Source organism: Pangasianodon hypophthalmus, chromosome 18, assembly GCF_027358585.1.
Source record: "Pangasianodon hypophthalmus isolate fPanHyp1 chromosome 18, fPanHyp1.pri, whole genome shotgun sequence".
NCBI lineage: Eukaryota > Metazoa > Chordata > Actinopteri > Siluriformes > Pangasiidae > Pangasianodon > Pangasianodon hypophthalmus.
Window position 1 is genome coordinate 20658838 of NC_069727.1, and position 23241 is coordinate 20682078.

The 23241-nt window shown below is 41.2% G+C and overlaps 2 protein-coding genes across 3 annotated transcripts in view; one reads left to right on the plus strand and one right to left on the minus strand.

Moving 5' to 3' along the window:
* Positions 1 to 4042, minus strand: part of si:dkey-159a18.1 (sortilin) — a 26775-nt gene extending 22733 nt beyond the window's left edge. The window contains exons 1-6 of one of the 2 annotated variants that reach the window (XM_026943417.3): positions 3625 to 4041; positions 3248 to 3310; positions 2723 to 2799; positions 2506 to 2608; positions 782 to 949; positions 160 to 233 (exon numbers count right to left, since the gene is read on the minus strand). In XM_026943417.3, coding sequence (XP_026799218.3) covers positions 160 to 233; positions 782 to 949; positions 2506 to 2608; positions 2723 to 2799; positions 3248 to 3310; positions 3625 to 3918 — 779 coding nt within the window. In that variant the 5' untranslated portion in view covers positions 3919 to 4041. Of the gene's footprint in view, positions 1 to 159; positions 234 to 781; positions 950 to 2505; positions 2609 to 2722; positions 2800 to 3247; positions 3311 to 3624 lie in introns of both variants that reach the window. The other variant, XM_026943418.3, reaches the window with a different exon arrangement.
* Positions 4043 to 18768: 14726 nt separating this feature from the next.
* Positions 18769 to 23241, plus strand: part of LOC113544590 (lysine-specific demethylase RSBN1L) — a 44763-nt gene continuing 40290 nt past the window's right edge. The window contains exon 1 of the mRNA XM_026943477.3: positions 18769 to 19329. Coding sequence (XP_026799278.3) covers positions 18831 to 19329 — 499 coding nt within the window. The 5' untranslated portion in view covers positions 18769 to 18830. The remainder of the gene's footprint in view (positions 19330 to 23241) is intronic.

Here is a 23241-nt window from a genome sequence, read left to right on the forward strand (position 1 = left end):
AATGTGTGAGAGATTAAAATACAGTGCTGAGTCCCATGGAAAACGTCAGAGCTTATTCCACTGGACAGACTGATCTACTGAAAGCTTTATGTTTGAGACAGTTCATAAGTCATGACAGTTCTCTCACAATATATATTATTAAAGCAGTGTTGCTCTCACCATGTAAAAGAGTAAACTCCATCGTGGATTTTAGACCAGCTGCTCCCGAAGTTCTGCGAGAGATATAGACAGCCCTGTAAAAATGGTACAGGAAACAGAGGGTTCACTGGCACATTCAGCAATGAAGAATGAAAAATTATAGTTGTCTTCTACACATCTACAAATCTACACATCTATCCAATAAATATGCGTCCAACATGCTTAAGTTTTAAACCTAACTTCACCTGAACTAACACAGATAACACCTTCAGGTTTTCAGGGTGAATTGTGAATAATTGTTCATTTTTGAAAAAACAGCCAATACACTACGGATATATATACGTAAAGACATTTTATATTAATAAATACTTTGGCAGGAGATACTATTATAACACATTAATGGGACATGTTCCACAAACTGTTCCCAGAGAACTGTCCAGTACACAATCTAAAAGTGACAATAGACTAGACCATGCAGAAGGACAACCGTCAATTCCATATAACAGGACGGCTATGTAAGTATGGAGTAAGTATTGAATTAGTTGTGTAGTCTCAGGTGGTTCATCAATACACGGTACGAATACCATTTATCATCACACTGGATGTTGAACCACTGCAGGTTTGGCTGATGAAATTTGCTCACCTCTGTGCTGATGACCAGCAGGCAGTCTGCGTTGTGGTGATGGAAGGAAATGGGCTGAGCTGGGTGGAACGGCAGCTGTACTGATCTGAACGTCTTTCCTGAGTCTGTGGAGGTGAATATAACTCCTCCTGGGACATTGGCAATGGGCAGCTCAGCTGTCAGAATCACCTATAGAATAATGACAACGGCTGCGGCAAAGCTTCAACACAACTTACACGCTTAATAAAATAAAATAAATTAAACCTGTCACAGGCAGATTCTAAAAGAATAGATGAATGAGATATCTATTACACTAGTTTAACATTAGACATGTGCTAACATCAACATATCACAATAATCACACAACGCAGCAAGGTTATTACTATTGTAGTGTCAGTAGAAAGGCAAACACTGAGCCAACATTACGAGACGGCACTGGTACGCTCCTAAACGCAGCCCGTGCCATTTCTAATTACATTTAGAAGAGCATCACACAGCTGTCTTATCGGCTCGCTTTCCTGGCCTAATGTGAAGGCAGTGTTGCATTAATTATTCTCAAAGAAAGCTTTGTTCTGTCTCATAATTCTGTTCATCATGGACCGTGACATTTAAAAAACATACAGGATTGTTCATAAACACAGATGGAAGTTAACTGCAGTCTGTTCTGGTTAACTCACATTTATGTCTGATGTCACAGAAATTGTCGTTAATAAAAGACATTCATTCATTTTCATGAGTATTACAGTGTTTCAGGACTGTTTTCTCTAGTTCAACATGATGCTTACTCCTCCACCTTTCAATGGACCTCATTTATCAAGCTGGATATGAGCGAGTTTACTCGTAAGCTGTCTGTAAGGGCATTTACACTGAAATTTGAAATTTATGAAAATCCTGTTAGTTCAGAAATACATTCGTATCCAACGAAAGCTCCTGAGTTGGTGTAAATGTACTTATAATCAGACTCACTACTGTAAACTTTGATCACTTTTAAATCAGTTACTGCAATTTAAACGAGTTATTTTAATTTTATACCCGGATAAGACTATCAAGCTTAAATTTCACTTACACACAAATTTCATATTAATGTCATTAATTAAAGAAATACTATTTTTAAAAAATGAAGACAAATTAGACCAGTCGTTAAATTGAATTAAAAGGAATGCTGCTGTAAAAAAGGAGGATGCCATTGCATCTTTTAATGCTGTGCAGCACTGTAGAGATTAGACCATAATCGATAAGTGACTGATCTGGTATGTCTCGATCCGTAATGAGCCGTGTTCTCTCCAGTGCGGAACAGTTTTTATCTCCATTTTCATGTCAAATCATTTTCTTTTCATCTCACTAAATCCACACGTAATTCTGAAATTGCTGTAATTTCTCTCTGGATTTTGGCCTTTTCAGGTGCTGTTCTGCTACTATTTGTTTTTTTATTGGTGTAAACATGCTATTTGCTATTTTGTCCTGTAGGCGTTGCTAAATGCAAATGAGCCGTGACGTGTGTGTACTTTTCACTTTACAGATGATTGGCGTTCATCAACTTACGCTCCTGAGTATGAAGAAAATCAGAGATACTGAAACTTTTGTAAATCTAGCAGATCTGAAAAGCTCGTTAGTTGTCCTACGAAAACATTTAAAATTTACTTTATTTAAAAAAATCTGATAAATGAGGCCCAATGATGTTGTGATTCAGTGTCTGGATTCTATTTCAGTTAATGTCATAAACTCAGTGGTTTATAGTTGCACACCTTCTGTGAATTCCCCGGGCCTACAGATATCCCAAAGTCCTTTCTTATGAAGGAACTGTTGATGGTATATGAGATGTCATGAAAGGATTTTCCATAATCTTCACTATCAGAAAACATAGAAAAACTAGGTTATAAAACGTTTGTATGTAGTATGTAACTGAGAGATTAACAGAATGGACAACACCACAGAATTTAACGTCACTTGCTCTGCACTAACCTCCTGTACAGGCGAATGGAGCCACGCTCATAGAAGGAGTCCAGTGGAGCAGTAACTGTGGACAAAATCAGAATAACCTGAAAGAAAAGAATGATATTTTACATAAAGGTCAGTTCAGAAGTGTTACTCATCCGTCAGCTGTGAGTTAGACTTCTTTATAGCACTCATGTGCTGCTGTATAGCTGTACTCTGCTGTATAGCTGTAGCTCTCTGAGTGCGTGTGTGTGTTTGTTTTGTTGGAAACATGGTCTTATTGCTCTTGTATTATTATTCTGCATCATTTGAAAGTTACTTTAAATAAAAGTGTCTGCCAAGTGAATGCATATTTTTGAACATAACCAAGAAAACGACTAAGTAAATGACTAAGGTAAAACACGCCATAAAATATGACTATTCCTAACACTTTTTCATGCAGAAAATTTTAAATGACTCAGAGGTTGATTCAGGTGAATAACAGCATACAGTGAACTCTAATAAATTGATAGTGCAGTCTTTCTAGATAGGTCATGAGGTCAGGTGACTTACGCCAGTTCCATCGCCGACCCATGCTAGAATAAAACTAGAGCCGTCATCTCCGTGAAAGACTGTCTATAACGGAAAATAACGGACTTTAAATATAATATACAACATAATACACAGTATAAGTATTTGTCAATCATTTTTATAGGTATTATGAAATAGAGAGCTGCTCAACATTGATGATTTTTAATAAAGTTTTTAATATTAGTACAGTATAACTAGTACAGTATAACTAACTCTAACATGTAGGCAGAAGAGTTACTCAGTAAATTGTCATTTACAACTCTAACAAATATTATTACCATTAAGTGTAATAGACATTCTGATCGATAAGGCAGACTGTATTTATGCTCAGTGAAATATAAAGCAACGCTCTCTCTCACCTCGTACGTGTTGCTCTCCAGGACTGCGTGCACTTTGGGACTCAGAGGACTTGCACATTCTACGAAGTTGGAGTTGAGCGACCATGCCGCCCGTTTTGTACGAACATTTCCGTCCTGTTCATCTGAAACTGACCTGGAGAAAGTCAGTGTTCTCCGATCACGCTTTCCATACAGTACACCTGCGTCTACAAGCAGCAGTGAACATGCCAGAGCTAGAGCAGTCAGTCTCCAGATCATCACTCTTTCATCCAAACAGACAGCGCAAAGTGCTGTTACGTCCAGTGGCAGGAACATGAGCGGTGTGTGAGAGCACTCTCACACTGACATGATCAGGGGAGGAGGTGAAGTGAACGGAGTAAGCATGACCCACAGCAGGGCACCAGCACACAAGCAGCACATCAGCACATTCTATTGACTTATTTATTTACTTACTCAGAAAGTAAAAATACTGTATGCTTTCAATTTACAGTTTCTTTGCATCATATTTTCACATCATACTTCCACTACTCAGGCTAAAGAAACAGAAATAATAATAGATGGACCTCATGATGGTATTATAGTGCATTGTATATTTGCATTGGTTTAATTAGTTCATTTCTGAACTGCTCCTAAAATTGTGGTGTATCTTCATAGAACTGGTGTCAAAATACTCAAGGAACTTTGTCACATTTCGTGTCGTTTATTAGATTACTATTAGCGGTACTTAACCTGTACTAATGTGGGAGTACTGGGGAGAGAGATCTGGTCACTATGCAGTTAGGGTGGTTTGGCTAAATGCACACAAACATTCCCGGCAGTAATCCTGTGAGCTTTTGGGCCATGTTGTAGTCCAGTGGATGATGGATGCTACGCAATGCTTAATAATTCCACAAAGTCAGAATTTGCTTTATGGGTCAAAAGCTAAAAAGGTGTCTAAAAAGCAGTCACACTGTATGTGCATCCTCACCAGGTCGAGGTCTTGCTGAAGAGACAATATTATTCATCAATGTATATATATAATCATAAAATAGCCACCATGTAGTAACTTCAGAGTGTAATGTCCAATTCCATAGTCCACTTTTACGGTATTTAGAAGATGCAGGGTGTTTTTTTTTGTACGTTTATATTTACAAATGAAAACAAGTAATTATTAGATATTGGTATAAAATGTGTTTTTGCAAAAATTATGTATAATTGTGTATTAAGTCAGAATTTAGTAATTATTATTATTATTAAAGAACATTTCCACATTGGGAATCCATGTATTTTCTGTTTAAATGGCTAAGTTCCCACTCATTTCTATCAAATGTTAAACCAGGCGTTCCCAAACATCTTGGGCAAAGAACCTCAAATGGCCATTAGGAATTTTCTGCGACCCCAAGTCTTGACCATCCTACATTTTTAAAATTCCAGATTTATAATAAAGGACTACTGTATTATTTGAACATTTTATTATGTCAGTAACATGTGTGTGATGTAAGTGACTAAAAACCACAGAAATATTCTGTGTACTGACTGGCCAGCAAGTGGGGAGAGTGAACTCACGTGTCCACACTTTGCTTTTCAGAAAGTCAGGAGGCGTGTTTGAGAGAAGGCCGTCTCTTTCCACTGTCACATTCAGCTTCGAATGATACATAAGGAATAAAACACAACAGGTGTGTTAATATAGGAAAATAATCCACGCGTGATGGTGTGATAGGACCTGACGCCGAGCAGAGGGGTCTGCTTTATACTCGACACATGACTTTGTGTGCACGTGCAGAAGCAGCGGCAGTGTGAGCGACACTGTTCACACACTCGCCCGCATGTCTTACGTACATTTGGAGGAGTGAAAAGCCATGTCCACTATAGATGGACCATCAGAGCCAAAACATCTCTGTCCTACTGGTTTCCAAGTCAAACTGTAAAATGTTTAGTGATTTCAAAAGTATTTAATAATCTAGTAAATTTGGAAAAGTGGTACACAAATCAGACCTTTCAGTAGGTTTAAAGGATAAATGAGAGGTTTTTAAAATTTAAACTCTAACTATAACAGGAAACCCAGTTAGTATTAGAATTCAACAGTCTGGCTCATATAGTACATAAAGATTCGGCAGAGCATTCTGTCCATGAGACGCTGAAACATCACTGGGGCTCCAGACAAACCAAATGGAAGGTTGACAAATTGGTGCAACCCAAACAGGGTGGAAAAGGCCATTAGTTTTTCAGGATATTGGAGTGAAGGGAATCTGCCAATACCCCTTGGTTAAATCCAGTGTTGAATAAAAGTGAGCCACATATAACCGATTGAGCCAGTCATCAATGAGTGGCATTGGGTATGCATCAAATTTAGACACTGCGGTGACTTTCCTAAGGTTCACAAAAAAACGAACCGACCCATTGACCTTGGGCACCAAGACCACAGGGCTGCTCCAATCACCATGGGACTCCTCAATTACTCTCATAGTCTTGAGAGTAGTCTTCGAACCACGGAACTACCATCACCAGAGCCACAGGAACCACCTCTCTCCATGGTTTCAGGAGATTGATGTGGTATATTTGAAGTGCATCGCCTCTATCTATTCTCCTGACCTCATATTCGACTTCTCCAGCTTGCTATGTGACCTCAAAGGGTCCTTGCCACTTCAGGAGTAATTTAGAGCTCAACGTGGGTAGTAAAATGGATACTTTATCTCCTGGTGCAAATTCTCGTAGCCCTGAGAATATCCCTGTCATACAGTCGGGACTGTTATTCTTTGGCCTGACGCAGATTCTCCTGTGTTAGGTGACTTAAGGTGTGGACTTTTGCTATAAGGTCCAGAACATACTGAATTTCAGTTTTGCTGTTAGAAGGTCTGTCCTCCCAAGTTTACCTAATGACGTCTAAGACGCCACAAAGCTTGTGCCCACACAATAATTTGAAAGGGGAGAACCCCTTGGAGGCTTGTGGGACCTCTCTTACCACAAACAGCAAGGGTTCAAGCTACCTATCCCAATTCCAAGCATCATTGTACTTACAAATCATACAAACTTACAAATTACATTTTTAATTGCTTGATTAAACCATTCAACCAGCCCATCCGTTTGCAGATGGTAAACACTGGTGTGAATCAATTTAATCCCTAATAATTCATACAGTTCACAAAGTGTACGTGACATAGAAGAGATGCCCTGGTCAATCAGGATCTCTTCCAGGATCCGACTCGGGAGAGTGCCTCCGCCTGCATGGTGAGAGTGAAGAGCAGCGGCTTCCGGATATCTCGTCGCATAGTTCACTAAAACTAACACAAAGCAATGCCCTTGTGTAATCTGTTCTAATGGCCCAGTGAGGTCCATGCTAACTCTTTCGAACGGGGACCTCAATTAATGGAAGAGGGGTGCAATGGTGCTTTTGTGGTGACCGGTGGATTCTCCAACTGACATTTTGCCCCACACTGAATCAGGTTTGATGGCCAGTGGCCAGGTTACACACCGAGTCCACCAAGACCTGATGTGTACTCCCTTGTATACTGACTTCCACACGGTACATTCCAGCAAGGAACATGACAAAGAGTTCAAGGTGTTGACTTGGCCTCCAAATTCCCCAGATCTCAATCTGATCGAGCATCTGTGGGACATGCTGCGCACAAGTCCGATCCATGGAGGCTCCACCTCACAACTTACAGGACTTAAAGGATCTGCTGCTAACGTCTTGGTGCCAGATACCACAGCACAAGACGGGTCAGAGCTGTTTTGGCGGCACAAGGGGCAGGTGGTTTTAATGTTTCGTGCATGCTGAGATGCTTTTCTGCTCACCACGGTTGTAAAGAGTGATTACTTGAGTTACTATATCTTTCCTGGCACCTGAAGTTTTAGAAAGTCCCTATAACACAGATTTACAGAATTATAACATGATCAGCTCTAGAATTATCAGTGTCTGATACAGAGAACAACAGTGCTGCAACATTCACATCTAATTCAAGTACAATTAAAATAATTCAGATCATTAGCTATTTAAGGATGATTAAAACATCAGCATTCAGATTAGCCAAAAACATAATTCATAATATAAGCTTAACATAATTCATACACTTAATACAGCTGTTAATTATTATTGATTTCACATAAACCCCTTTTCACACAATAACATCAGCCATACACTAGGACAGTACACTAGTAGCAGAAACATATGGCGTTTATGAGTCAATTTTGTGTCACTAATGCTGCGTTCGGAAGTGGAAGGTTGGAATTCAGAATGACATCATTTCCAATCTTGTCGAGTTTGAGCTATAAAATGATAAAAATCACGTCCGCCTCCATGTTCGTGTTTTATTAGCAGCAGGCTAGCCAGCTAGCTGTGCTGAGTGATGTAGATTTCCCTCAGAACAGTGAGCTGGAGAGTCAGTGTTATAGATTTAACAGGCGAACATGTCTGTATGCTGATTGATCTAAAGACAGAGATTGGAAATTCCTAGTTATGAGATTTAGTCAATGCAGTGTATCTACATAAAGCATGTTACAGGTGATTTTATCACGTTAGACCCACACCTCTCTGTGGACCTGCACGGGCGTAGGCGTGAATAATGTGGTTTTAAGCACCATGGTAGCTAGCATCAGTGGCTAATGCAGAATTTAGTTTTCCTGTATTTATGGGTGTAACAGGCTGGAGGTCCTGTGCAGAGAGATACCAGTCAAGTGTTATCTTGATTGACTGAGACAGGATTCCTACAAAACACTGTCTTGTTTGATTAGATAAATGAGATAAATGTAAGTCGCTCTGGACAAGGGCGTCTGCCTAATGCCATAAATGTAGACGTAGATGTTGAGTATTTTAAACCCCCCCCAAAAAAAGCAAAAAGGTGAAGCTAAAATGACTCTGAGGCCCTCTAGTGGCTGGTTGCAGTACAGTTTTTAACTCTGCCAGTTCCCATGTTAGTGTACGGAACACAAGCCAAACTTAAAGCTACACAAATTATTTTCAGGAATGGCGTTCTGTCGCTTTTAAACGTTCAGCCGACCATTATTACGATAAATGCATTTTATTTGATAATAATAAGTTATTTGATGATAAATTAAAGGGCGTGGTTGATGAGATGATTGACAGATTTGGCATCCCTGACAATATACATGCACAAATTATATAATTTACCATTTTATATCTTAATTAATAATGCTGTATTTGGGAGTAAATGGCACCATGTTGTCCACTCATATACACAGTCATTGATTTAAACAATTCTGTAATTTCAACACTATCAGAGCCAATGTGCTCTAACGTATGAGAACAGGTTTATTTTAAAATAGCTTACTAAAATATATAATCTGCTTATGTTTCATAGTAATGAGATCTATATCTGCAAATTATATTTTAGATTAAAAATTCTGACTTTCAAAACAAAAATATTTAAATTTCTTTTTATTTATTTATTTCCGAAAGGCATTTCGCCCAAATGCTTTTCAGTACCAGTCCTTGGGAATTCTTATCGATTGATTTTTTTTCTGTCAGGTGGTGAAAAGAGAGTGTTATGAGAAGATACTGTGGAGGGGTGCTGAAGTGAGTAATTCATCTTCAGGAAGAGCTTTGTGCTGGTCAGGGTTGCGGCAGTAATCCCGGTAACACTGGGCGATGAGGAGGGAGAATTCAGCCCGGATGAGACGCAGGTCCACCGCAGGGCAATGTTAATTTTTTTAACAGCGTCTAGTTATGATCCAACACACTAAATTACTCACTTCCTGAAGTCCTCCATTCATTTGTACTTGACTCTTGTTAGGCAATAAAACATTTTGTTTCCTTATTATTATGTTTTAATTTCACAAACATGAAATGTTCTCTGAGACATTAACCCGACTCCTGAATATATTTACTGGATGGCGTATTGAATAGCAGCTTTATGTTGGAGGTTAATGTTATTATTTATTTATTTTTTGGTCTCAATTTTGATGATTTTTCTACTGAGGTCTACACTCAGGATTGAAATGGAGCAGAAAAACATTAATGCACTTGCAAAAATGAAGGTTAGTGGGAGAAACACACACACAAAAAAACAGTGCCAGTACCAGAAATGTCGAAGGGTAAGGTAATGATTACGCCATGGAAGTTATCATGATTAATTAAAGAGACAGAGGATCTGACTCAGGGCCAAAAAGCTCATCTTTAGTGCATGAGGCAGCGGTATGTGTGTGCACATCATATTACACCACAAGACCGCACGAGCCTATAAATCTGAATAAAAGTGGTTTGACCCTAATTATCACGGCTTGAAGCTATATTTATTATTTATATAGCTATCATTTTTCCTGTATCTTCCTTAAAACGAATTGTGCAGACCAAACTGTGAGTTGTAGAGATGTGAAACGTGGTCAGTAGGTAGTCTTGGGTACCAGGATGATTCCCTTTTGTGTGAACTTCCACAAGGTGAATGTGGTTTTGAAATTTGATTCCAATCTCATGCCTTGTATTGATCAGCTCCTGGATCGGCTACGCGTGGTTCAGTTTTATTTGACAGGATTTGACCAGAGGCCACGGGCAGATTCGATTGTCACCAAAGTCCAAGGAAAAATGGTTTTCTCTACCCTGTTCGGTTTATACCAGTTTGTCACACTTCAGATGTGAAAGATTGATGGATTGAATATTACGGCCACTGCTAGATATCATGTTAGATGATATAATAATCTATAGTAACGATTGAGAGCGGCATGTACAGCATTTGAGGACGGTTCTAACATCTTTGAGACGAGCCGGCCTCACGGTGAACCTGTCAAAAGGTGTGACTGGACGTGTGGAGGTACGGTATCTGGGCTTCTGCCTGGGTCTTGGGCAGATGCATCCCAAAATGAATGACTGCTGTGATTGCTGCCTGCCCGAGACCCGAGACCAAAAAGCCCAGGTTTGTACCTTATTATTCAGACCTCACCAGCTGTCTATCTGATCTCACTAAAAGGATCCGGTCCCGTGGTCGGAGCCGTGCCAGCAGGCCTTTGTGAGTGTTAAAGCGGCTCTCTGTGGGGGCCCTTTGCTTCACTCCCCTCACTTCTCTCTCCTTTTTGTGTTGCAGGTCGACACGTCATGCAGAGGGCTGGGGGAATTCTGTTTCAGGTAGTGGAAGGGAAGGAGCATCCAGTGCTGTACATCACTGTGGAGAAGGAGTGTCACACTGCGAGAACACTCACTGGGGCCCCTATTCACTCTCCGTTTGGACCACGCCCCCCTGCAGCGGCTCCACCGCATGAAGGATGTGAACATGCGGATTACTCGCTGGTATCTGGCGTTACAGTGTTCAGCGTGGTTCACAGGCCGGGGGAGCAGATGGTAGTGGCAGACTTTCTCTCCTGTCAAGGGGACAAATCAGTCGCAGGCCTGACGACTTCCCAGCATGCATTAGGGGGCAATTAACATGGCACACCTTTTGCTTATCTGTGTGAGCTATATTAACAACCTGTTTTTCTCTCCTTCTGTGTTAGTGAGCCGAGACTGAGTGCTTCTTGTGTGTGTGTGTGTGTGTGTGTGTGTGTGAACGAGCAAGCCAGAGCAAGGCGCTGGAACGCAGCCAAGCCTCCGTTCTTGTTGTTCTGTGTTATTTTGTTGGTTTTGGATAATAAAAGCACACACACACACACACACACACACACAGGTAGCGGGTTAGCTGAGGTCTTCCACTGACAGCTGAAATCTGACACACTTACAAACAAAATTCTTTTCCCACTGATTCCTAAAAAAAAGCATCTGAAACCATTTAACTCTACCCACTTACATTTCTAACTAAAGCACAGATCAAGTTAGTACATTTATCAAAAACATTTAGAGATTTGAGAACAGTGTGTCTAGCACATGCTAATCGATTCCACGGAGAATTGAATTGGATTCTGAGGTGATCTTCTGCAAAGTTTGGGGCTTGATCATACATAGGAGGCGGAGCTAGGTTTAGAAAACTGTGTATATGGAAATATGGAATACTGCATCTCTGTAAGTGAGTCATCTGTAATCTGTATGTGAATATTTGATAATGATGGGATTACTTAAAAAACATCGTCAATCAGATATCAGCAGGCACTAGAATGGTAGATCTTTCTAGAAACCTGATGTAAACTCATGCATATTGTCCAAAAGGAGTCGCTGTTTATGTTTTGCTTTATTTGACAAGAGGCATACTTTAAAACAAGTCAAATAAAGTGTAAAACCATAAAAACTTGCCTTTAGGACCGGTTAGCCCTGCTCTCTTCAATCCGATCATTTGCATAATATGCCAAAGCTGCTTTTGTAAACTAATCACAGGATTTCTATAGTCACACACTTGGTGCTGAACTACTCAGGAGAAGCTCAGAGGCATGTGTCCAAAGCCCAGATAGTGTTACATGCTGGGGCAGAACGAGCGCTAGCGGGGGTCCACATGGGCAGAACGAGCGCTAGCTGGGGTCCACGTGGACATGAGCTGTGATATATATTGTTATATACAGTATATAATGTTGTAAGTTGTAAATAGCTCAGTTCCTTTCTGTATGTTTTGGGCAGTTTCTCAGTGAACATATTGACACTAGCTCACTGCTAACTGAAGCTCAATCGGCTAGTTACACAAGATGGTGCTGTTTTACTTCAGGGTTACGTTATGTTTTATGTGACTTCTTAAGACGTTGCTGTTTATGATCAGAATGAGCTTTTTAACGTTTAAATAGTGAAAGTGTTCTCACTAAAGACGGGAAGAAGCTCTTCAGTGCATTGCCGTGTGCCTCAGTGTGCTGATTCGGAGAGCTATAACTCAGAACAAAGCTTTCATGCGTTTCCACTCCATGCTACGGTGTGAGCTCACTGGCTACCTAAGAGCTGACGAGACACTTTAATTCCAAATAAAGAGATTAATCATCATTACATGCGTAAAGGAAGGATTTTTAACATTTCTATTCTCCATCGCTGTTATTGTGTGTGCATTCTTACTGGACTTCCTGTGTCTCACGGAGCTGTACTCATACATCTTTGTGTTTATATGTATTTATTTATGTAAACATTTATATGCATTCATTTTGTCATAATAAAGATAACGTGCTTTGACCTTCGTTAGTAATTACACCACTGAAGCCAGATAATCTGTTCAGTTCAGCACAGAGCAAGTATAAAGAATGTGGTAATAAGATTTTTTTCCTGTTTATGGATGAAACCTGTGTATCTGCCTGGTGACCTCTGACCTCCAGCCTGAATCACACACAGAAGGGGAAAGGTTTGTACGGGTACAAAAACAGTTTTATTCATAAACTATTGCAGATAAACAACCATTCATGTGCTTAAAACCACTAAAATTCCTTTTGATTGGATAAACATTGATTCCATATTTATTTAATATAGAATAATACAATAGTGGTTACTACATTTGACTGTAAAAATTGTAGAATGTATGGCAGCCTATTAGCTACAGCTGTGAAGTAGAAAAACACTAATAAATCAACATTAATATTAACACTCACTGTAAGCTGCTCCTAATGTAGGTGCAGATGTGTTTTACATATTAGTGACTGTGGATTATTTGTTTTCCCCACTGGTCTCATATTCGAATCTGTAATGCTTCTGGGATGATCTGGGAAAACACAACCCTTTGCTTTGAAACACGTTACAGATGCTTGATTTGATTAGCCATGTGATCAGTGACGTGCAAAATTGAATCAAAAGAAGCACAAACCCTGGTGTGTGTTTCGAAAATAATTGGTTTGAGTTAGTTACAGTGATTAATGATAATTTGTGGTTATAGAGCCAACAAAGAATGCGGCGTTTCATTTTTTCTTTTTGCTTTTTGCTTATTAAGTAGTACACAGCATTACTTAATGTTACCAGTTGACTTTATTGTTAAAAAGAAACTAAAAAGCTATTTCCAAGCACTGGAATGCACAGATTTGTGAGCTGGAACCCAAACCTCCTGCTGCCTGAGCCACCTGGAGCTGCACTTCATCCTTTTGACCACCAGATGACACTAGCGCACACTGTGAGGAACAGCTTAGAGTAATTAACCTTCATCTGTTCATTCAGGAAGGAAAGGTGAGTGCTTCAGAAAGCTTTATTTTGCCATCACTACTGTATGCATCCATGCAAGCTCTGTTTCAAGTAGTTTGGCATAAACAAACCACTAGTCTTTAGTTAATCAGTTTAAAATTAGTTTATACAGAAGCTGGAAACACCGGAATAAAAGTCTTTGCATCTATATTTACAGACATATAATATATATAATGTATGATACATCAGTAAAACCTCATACTAGACTCTCAAAGTGTTTACATCTGTGTATTTTTATGAAATTATTTTTTAAGCATTTTTAATAAAGTACTCACTTGTACTTAAGTATGCAGTTATGCTGTTATATTGCTTGTTATATCAAGGTGATTTTTGAAGAGCATAAACTTTTCAGAATATTTTTTTAACAAATGAAATATAAGTAAATAAATAACATATTCTTTGCATGTCTATATATCAGGCCTGGATTGACCTTCAGGGAGATTTGGGAGAAAGAACTGTAGCCTGGCCTGTCGCACACCTTCTGTAAATGAAACAGACAGCAAAGGGACATAACATCACAGTGTAAAGAGTGTGTGTGTGTGTGTGTGTGTGTGTGTGGTCATTCTCAGACAGTTAGCCTGTCTGTATAGTGTTAGATTCATTACAGTCTCAGGGTGTGAATGAGATCTTCATTTGTATTTTGTCTTCTATTAAATTTTGAACACATTATCAAAATATATTTCCTTCCAAGGAGTTGATGTACTTAATTTTTGTAAATTTAACATTCCAAGATCCCCCAGACTCGCCCTCCACATGCTGAGTGCCAGAATAATGCTCTGAAAACACCCTTACGAGCCTGACTCAGTACAGGACAATGGACTACGCAACACGACATCCTGAGGGATCCTGAAGGAGATCCTGACTGATCAACGCATGTCATTCATGTCACGTACACTACGTGAACTTATTATCAGAATGTGAACAAATTCATTGGCAAAACTGACGTTATTAGGATGTATAGCGCAACGTGTTTTTCTTACGTTTCATTCTGAATATCAGTGGATATTTTTCAAGAAGACATTTCTAAGAAATCTCACTATATATATGAAGCCCTTTGATAAACAGTAAGTGCCCAAGTTCCCAAACGTTTTAAGCTAATGAAACCAAATGGCTATGTTTCTTTTTAAATTCCAGGCCTACAGTTTAGTGTAACATTTGAGCATTTTATTATGTCAGTAACATATATACTGGTTTCCCAGTCGAGCTGTAAAATATTAAACACACTGATGAGCTCTGTCTCTCTTTAAAACCTTCCGCTGATGTCTTGAGCTACTGTGTGTCTCAAACCAAAAACCTCACATTCAAAAATATTTACTAATCTAGACAATCTAATCTAGGCTGGTACGCAAAATTATGGCCACACGAGAGGTTTGTAAAATTCCAACACTAGCTGTAATAGGAAAAGGGATTAGTGTTAGTAATTAGGGATTAGTGTTAGTACTCAATAAGAGTCTAGAGTAGCACATAAGTGTGTGATTTGAGACAACGCTGGTTTGTTTAAAGGAGGAAGATGGATTTGTAAATCTGCAGCATGTCAGGATAACAAAAAGTACATTCTTCTCTTAAATGTGGCCTGATTGAACGCGACTCGCAGTAACATTTCAGAATATAAAATCCATTTCTCATAGTCAGAGCAATATTTCTAATATTCATTTATAAAATAATAATAATAATAATAATTAAACAAAAGAGGAGATTGTGAGTTTGACTTGCTAGTTAGCTGTGACAGAAGGTAGGACTTCACTTAATGTTCAGCCAAGAACAGAGGGTGTAATTATATTATTATAAAGTTTTAAGCTTTTTATCTCAGGCTTTCAATATTAATATAGTGATCCTGCACTAAAGAAATGCCATGATTAGATTTATTATTGGAGCTACATATATGTGGGTCCTTTTAGAAAAGAACTTTTAATATGTCCACCTATTTGTGAGGTATCATTTTCACAACATTTGTTTTATTATTGTTAAAAATAATACAATTCATACATGGAACAAGTCGGCCAGGGAACAGCAGCAGTTGATGACAGGAACATTGTGAGAGCTGTGAAGAAAAACCCAAAACCAACAGTCAGTGACATCACCAACAACCTCCACAGGGCAGGGTGAAGGTATCACAATCCACCGTTCAAGACTATGAGAGCAGAAATACCACAAGACGCAAATCACTCATCAGCAGTAAGAATCAGAAGGTCTGACTGGAATTCACAGAGAAATACAGAGATGATCCACAAAAGTTCTGGAACCAAGATGAACCCCTACCAAAGTAAAGGAAAGGCCAAAGTGTGGAGAAAGAAAGGATCTGCTCATGATACAAACCATATGAGCTCATGGGTGAAGCCCGGTGGAGGTAGTGTCATGGCTTGGGCTTGCATGGCTGCTTCTGGAACAGACTCACTCATCTTTACTGATGATGGAGCTCATGATGGTAGCAGCAGAATGAAGTCAGAAACCTACAGAAACATTCTGTCTGCCAATTTACAGAGAAATGCATCCAATCTAATTGGGAGGAACTTCATCATGCAGCAAGACAACGACCCAAAACACACTGCAACACAACAAACGACTTCATCAGGGGAAAAGTGGAAGGTTTTAGACTGGCCAAGTCCATCAGCAGACCTTAACCCAACTGAGCAGCATTTCACCTCCTGAAGAGGAGACTGAAGGGAGAAACAACTGAAAGAAGCTGCTGCTACAAACCCGGCTTGATGCAGTTATTGCAAGCAACCAAATATTAAGCGTTATTTACTTTAATTTATTTTCAACAAGTGTATTAGTGCATTATTAGGGCTTGGGAGTGTTACAGTGAACCTGTCATGACTGACTCATCTCCAGCACACACACACACACACACACGTAGCATTGTGTACACAGTGTAGCATTTAAGCGTCCTGCTCATATTTTCCTTCACATGAACCAGTTGGCCCAGGTTCTTATGAAAAGTGCTTCTCTGCCAACACTGGGCCAGCGTTACGCTAGTGTTGACTGGGCTGTTATGAAAAGTGTCTTTTTCAATTGTAGGGTGTGAATTTTGATCTTAGTAGGTTAAAGTGAGACATATCTCTAAAATATATACATATTCGTGACATTGGAAGCATGGTTTACATAACTTCCACATGTCGACGTAACTGAAATATACTGAAATTGAAGTAGCTAGCTAGTACCTAGAGTAAGAGGTGTTAGGCTACGACACGGTAAGTAGCTAGCTCGTTACTATGACAACAGTACCTGTAGACTCATCCAAGATAATAAAGTATTAATCCTGTTCGTTCTTGCGTATAAAATAATATGATTAGTGTGAGTGGGGCTAGCGCTGATCCGGGAGCGTCCCCGTGTTGAGTCAGTGAAGCGTTGATGTAGCGTTACTGAGGCGTCAAATACCCCGGGGAATGTGAGAGGACGTGGAGGTACTGGTGTGAATGTAAGAGGGGATACAGTTCTGAGCTCTTTGGGTCGGCCTTGACGGACAGCGTGACCCGAAACAGCATGCGGCAGGTGATAACTGTGTCTGAGCGGCTAACCAGCAGATAACTGAGTCGCTGACTCACTGGACTTTACCTCAGACTTCCTCTGAGGCAGATATGGTAGCAGTTATGTAGATGCTGCTGGTGTTTAATATGTGTTTATGGTTAATATATTTTTATGTATTGATGTTTTTCGATATCTGATTGAGGGATGAGGGTTTTCCTGAATATCATTAACTGAGAGAAAAATAGCCACAACAGCTACGCTAACTAGCAACACCATCACTCTCGCTAACACCAGGCTAAATAATCTCCACTGGGAAGTGGGGCCCCTGAGTGAGGTGTCAGTAAGAGCCCCAGATGTTAATAAAACGGCTCTAACCTCTAACTAGTCTCAGTGTGAGTAACTAGTCTCAGTATGAGTGACTAGTCTCGGTGTGTGTGACTAGTCTCAGTGTGAGTAACTAGTCTCAGTATGAGTGACTAGTCTTGGTGTGTGTAACTAGTCTCAGTGTGTGTAACTAGTCTCGGTGTGTGCAACTAGTCTCGGTGTGAGTAACTAGTCTCTGTGTGTGTAACTAGTCTCAGTGTAAGTAACTAGTCTCGGTGTGTGCAACTAGTCTCGGTGTGTGTGACTAGTCTCAGTGTAAGTAACTAGTCTCGGTGTGCGCAACTAGTCTCGGTGTGTGTGACTAGTCTCAGTGTGAGTAACTAGTCTCAGTATGAGTGACTAGTCTCGGTGTGTGTAACTAGTCTCGGTGTGTGTAACTAGTCTCAGTATGAGTGAGTAGTCTCAGTAAGAGTAACTAGTCTCGGTAAGAGTGACTAGTCTCGGTAAGAGTAACTAGTCTCAGTGTGAGTGACTAGTCTCAGTGTAAGTGACTAGTCTCAGTGTAAGTGACTAGTCTCAGTAAGAGTGACCAGTCTCGGTGTGAGTGACCAGTCTCGGTGTGAGTGACTAGTCTCAGTGTGAGTGACTAGTCTCAGTGTGTGTGACTAGTCTCAGTGTAAGTGACTAGTCTCAGTAAGAGTGACCAGTCTCGGTGTGAGTGACCAGTCTCGGTGTGAGTGACTAGTCTCGGTGTGTGTGACTAGTCTCGGTGTAAGTGACTAGTCTCAGTAAGAGTGACTAGTTTCAGTGTGAGTGACTAGCCTCGGTGTGAGTGACTAGTCTCGGTGTGTGTGACTAGTCTCGGTGTGAGTGACTAGTCTCGGTGTGTGTGACTAGTCTCAGTGTAAGTGACTAGTCTCAGTAAGAGTGACTAGTTTCAGTGTGAGTGACTAGCCTCAGTGTGAGTGACTAGTCTCGGTGTGTGTGACTAGTCTCAGTGTGAGTGACTAGTCTCGGTGTGTGTGACTAGTCTCGGTGTAAGTGACTAGTCTCAGTAAGAGTGACTAGTTTCAGTGTGAGTGACTAGCCTCAGTGTGAGTGACTAGTCTCGGTGTGTGTGACTAGTCTCGGTGTGTGTGACTAGTCTCAGTGTGAGTGACTAGTCTCGGTAAGAGTGACTAGCCTCGGTGTGAGTGACTAGCCTCGGTAAGAGTAACTAGCCTCGGTAAGAGTAACTAGACTCAGTATAGCAGCTTTCTGCTGTCCACTGCACTGCCTTTTCCCGCCTGAACGAGTAATGACGTGTCTTGTGGCTCCGCCCACTACCGGTCTGACGACGGCGAATGGCCCGCCCACCCAGCAGGACAGTAGCCGCTAAGCCCCGCCCCCCGCGCTCTCACACGCAGCGGCAGTAGACTGAGAGTAAATAGAGAAAAGCCCTAAGATGGCGGAGCCAATGAGCCTCATTCACTTTAGCTCAGCGACGAAGACCCCGCTCTCCAAGCCCAAGGAGGCGAAGCCCTCGTCCGAAAACCGAGCGCAGTCTTCCCGGGACCACCAGCCTCCACCTCCTAAAAAAGTTCGAAGCGAAGAGAAGAGCCTGAAGCCGAAGAAAGTGAATGGCGAAGGCGGCGGAGGAGGAGGAGGAGAGGAGAAGCAGAGTTATGGCAGCGCGACAACATGGAGCGTCTCTCCCGCCTCTGTCAAGCCGAGCAGCCCCGCTCAGCTCCTCCACCACCAGCCCGGCCTGCACAGAGTGCTGCCGCACGGAGCCTTCCTCACCCCGCCGCCCAAGCCCAAAAAGCCGAAGCAGAAGCGAGACCACGACAAGGAGCGGGAAAAGGAGAAGAGGAAGCCCAGGCTGGAGAGCAGCAGCGGCGGCGGCGGCGGTGTCAGTGCCGCGCTGAAGAAGGAGAACGGAGAGCTGAAGCTGCTGCAGAAAGGTAGCGCAGTCCACCTCCAACTACACCTCCATCTACACCTCCATCTTACACTCACTACAGCACCCTGCTCTCTCTCTCTCTCTCTGTGTGTGTGTCACATTCACTCGCTAGCATGCTAACGGGCTAAGCTAACGGACTAGCCATGTGGCTAAAGCTAGCGTGTGCCTTTCTGTCGTTAGGAAGTGATGGCCGCAGTGTGTGTGTGTGTGTGTGTGTGTGTGTGTGTGTGTGTCAGAGACAGGAACAGGAATTTACTTTAATTTCTAATTTATTAATTTTTTATTTCAGTTTTAATTTAATTTCACAAGTGAAAACATCAGTGTAGTGTAGTTTACTGTTTACTACTGACGTCATACACTCAGCTAGTGTTAGTGTGTTAGTATGTGTGTGTTAGTGTCAGTGTGTGTGTGTCAGTATTTGTGTGTGTCAGTATCAGTGTGTTAGTGTCAGTGTGTGTGTGTCAGTATTTGTGTGTGTCAGTATCAGTGTGTTAGTGTCAGTGTGTGTCAGTATTTGTGTGTTAGTGTCAGTGTGTGTGTCAGTATTTGTGTGTTAGTGTCAGTGTGTGTGTGTCAGTATTTGTGTGTTAGTGTCAGTGTGTGTGTCAGTATTTGTGTGTCAGTATTTGTGTGTTAGTGTCAGTGTGTGTGTCAGTATTTGTGTGTTAGTGTCAGTGTGTGTGTGTCAGTATTTGTGTGTTAGTGTCAGTGTGTGTGTCAGTATTTGTGTGTCAGTATTTGTGTGTTAGTGTCAGTGTGTGTGTGTCAGTATCAGTGTGTCAGTATTTGTGTGTCAGTGTCAGTGTGTGTGTCAGTATCAGTGTGTTAGTGTCAGTGTGTGTGTGTCAGTATCAGTGTGTTAGCATTTGTGTGTTAGTGTCAGTGTGTGTTAGTGTCAGTGTGTGTGTCAGTATCAGTGTGTTAGCATTTGTGTGTTAGTGTCAGTGTGTGTTAGTGTCAGTGTGTGTGTCAGTATCAGTGTGTCAGTATCAGTGTGTTAGTGTCAGTGTGTGTGTGTCAGTATCAGTGTGTTAGTGTCAGTGTGTGTGTGTCAGTATCAGTGTGTTAGTGTCAGTATCAGTGTGTTAGTGTCAGTGTGTGTGTGTCAGTATCAGTGTGTTAGTATTTGTGTGTTAGTGTCAGTGTGTGTGTTAGTATTTGTGTGTGTTAGTGTCAGTGTGTGTTAGTATCAGTGTGTTAGTGTCAGTGTGTGTGTGTTAGTATCAGTGTGTTAGTGTCAGTGTGTGTGTGTCAGTATCAGTGTGTTAGTATTTGTGTGTCAGTGTGTTAGTGTCAGTGTGTTAGTGTCAGTGTGTTAGTGTCAGTGTGTGTGTTAGTATTTGTGTGTGTTAGTGTCAGTGTGTGTACGTCAGTGTGTTATTGTGTCAGTGTGTGTACGTCAGTGTGTCAGTGTGTGTACGTCAGTGTGTCAGTGTGTGTACGTCAGTGTGTTATTGTGTCAGTGTGTGTACGTCAGTGTGTTATTGTGTTAGTGTGTCAGTGTGTGTACGTCTGTGTGTTAGTGTGTGTACGTCAGTGTGTTATTGTATCAGTGTGTGTACGTCAGTGTGTTATTGTGTTAGTGTGTCAGTGTGTGTACGTCTGTGTGTTAGTGTGTGTACATCAGTGTGTTCGTGTGTGTACGTCAGTGTGTTATTGTATCAGTGTGTGTACTTCAGTGTGTTAGTGTGTGTACGTCAGTGAGTGTACGTCAGTGAGTGTACATCAGTGTGTTAGTGTGTCAGTGTGTGTACTTCAGTGTGTTAGTGTGTGTACGTCAGTGTGTTAGTGTGTGTACGTCAGTGTGTTAGTGTGTGTACGTCAGTGTGTGTACGTCAGTGTGTGTACGTCAGTGTGTTAGTGTGTCAGTGTGTGTATTTCAGTGTGTTAGTGTGTGTACGTCAGTGTGTGTACGTCAGTGAGTGTACATCAGTGTGTTATTGTATGTGTGTGTACGTCAGTGTGTGTACGTCAGTGTGTGTACGTCAGTGTGTGTACGTCAGTGTGTTAGTGTGTCAGTGTGTGTACTTCAGTGTGTTAGTGTGTGTACGTTAGTGAGTGTATGTCAGTGTGTGTACTTCAGTGTGTTAGTGTGTGTACGTCAGTGTGTTAGTGTGTCAGTGTGTGTACTTCAGTGTGTTAGTGTCAGTGTGTGTCAGTATTTGTGTGTTAGTGTCAGTGTGTGTGTCAGTATTTGTGTGTTAGTGTCAGTGTGTGTGTGTCAGTATTTGTGTGTTAGTGTCAGTGTGTGTGTCAGTATTTGTGTGTCAGTATTTGTGTGTTAGTGTCAGTGTGTGTGTCAGTATTTGTGTGTTAGTGTCAGTGTGTGTGTGTCAGTATTTGTGTGTTAGTGTCAGTGTGTGTGTCAGTATTTGTGTGTCAGTATTTGTGTGTTAGTGTCAGTGTGTGTGTGTCAGTATCAGTGTGTCAGTATTTGTGTGTCAGTGTCAGTGTGTGTGTCAGTATCAGTGTGTTAGTGTCAGTGTGTGTGTGTCAGTATCAGTGTGTTAGCATTTGTGTGTTAGTGTCAGTGTGTGTTAGTGTCAGTGTGTGTGTCAGTATCAGTGTGTTAGCATTTGTGTGTTAGTGTCAGTGTGTGTTAGTGTCAGTGTGTGTGTCAGTATCAGTGTGTCAGTATCAGTGTGTTAGTGTCAGTGTGTGTGTGTCAGTATCAGTGTGTTAGTGTCAGTGTGTGTGTGTCAGTATCAGTGTGTTAGTGTCAGTATCAGTGTGTTAGTGTCAGTGTGTGTGTGTCAGTATCAGTGTGTTAGTATTTGTGTGTTAGTGTCAGTGTGTGTGTTAGTATTTGTGTGTGTTAGTGTCAGTGTGTGTTAGTATCAGTGTGTTAGTGTCAGTGTGTGTGTGTTAGTATCAGTGTGTTAGTGTCAGTGTGTGTGTGTCAGTATCAGTGTGTTAGTATTTGTGTGTCAGTGTGTTAGTGTCAGTGTGTTAGTGTCAGTGTGTTAGTGTCAGTGTGTGTGTTAGTATTTGTGTGTGTTAGTGTCAGTGTGTGTACGTCAGTGTGTTATTGTGTCAGTGTGTGTACGTCAGTGTGTCAGTGTGTGTACGTCAGTGTGTCAGTGTGTGTACGTCAGTGTGTTATTGTGTCAGTGTGTGTACGTCAGTGTGTTATTGTGTTAGTGTGTCAGTGTGTGTACGTCTGTGTGTTAGTGTGTGTACGTCAGTGTGTTATTGTATCAGTGTGTGTACGTCAGTGTGTTATTGTGTTAGTGTGTCAGTGTGTGTACGTCTGTGTGTTAGTGTGTGTACATCAGTGTGTTCGTGTGTGTACGTCAGTGTGTTATTGTATCAGTGTGTGTACTTCAGTGTGTTAGTGTGTGTACGTCAGTGAGTGTACGTCAGTGAGTGTACATCAGTGTGTTAGTGTGTCAGTGTGTGTACTTCAGTGTGTTAGTGTGTGTACGTCAGTGTGTTAGTGTGTGTACGTCAGTGTGTTAGTGTGTGTACGTCAGTGTGTGTACGTCAGTGTGTGTACGTCAGTGTGTTAGTGTGTCAGTGTGTGTATTTCAGTGTGTTAGTGTGTGTACGTCAGTGTGTGTACGTCAGTGAGTGTACATCAGTGTGTTATTGTATGTGTGTGTACGTCAGTGTGTGTACGTCAGTGTGTGTACGTCAGTGTGTGTACGTCAGTGTGTTAGTGTGTCAGTGTGTGTACTTCAGTGTGTTAGTGTGTGTACGTTAGTGAGTGTATGTCAGTGTGTGTACTTCAGTGTGTTAGTGTGTGTACGTCAGTGTGTTAGTGTGTCAGTGTGTGTACTTCAGTGTGTTAGTGTGTGTATGTCAGTGTGTGTACGTCAGTGAGTGTACATCAGTGTGTTATTGTATGTGTGTGTACGTCAGTGAGTGTACATCAGTGTGTTAGTGTGTGTACGTCAGTGAGTGTACATCAGTG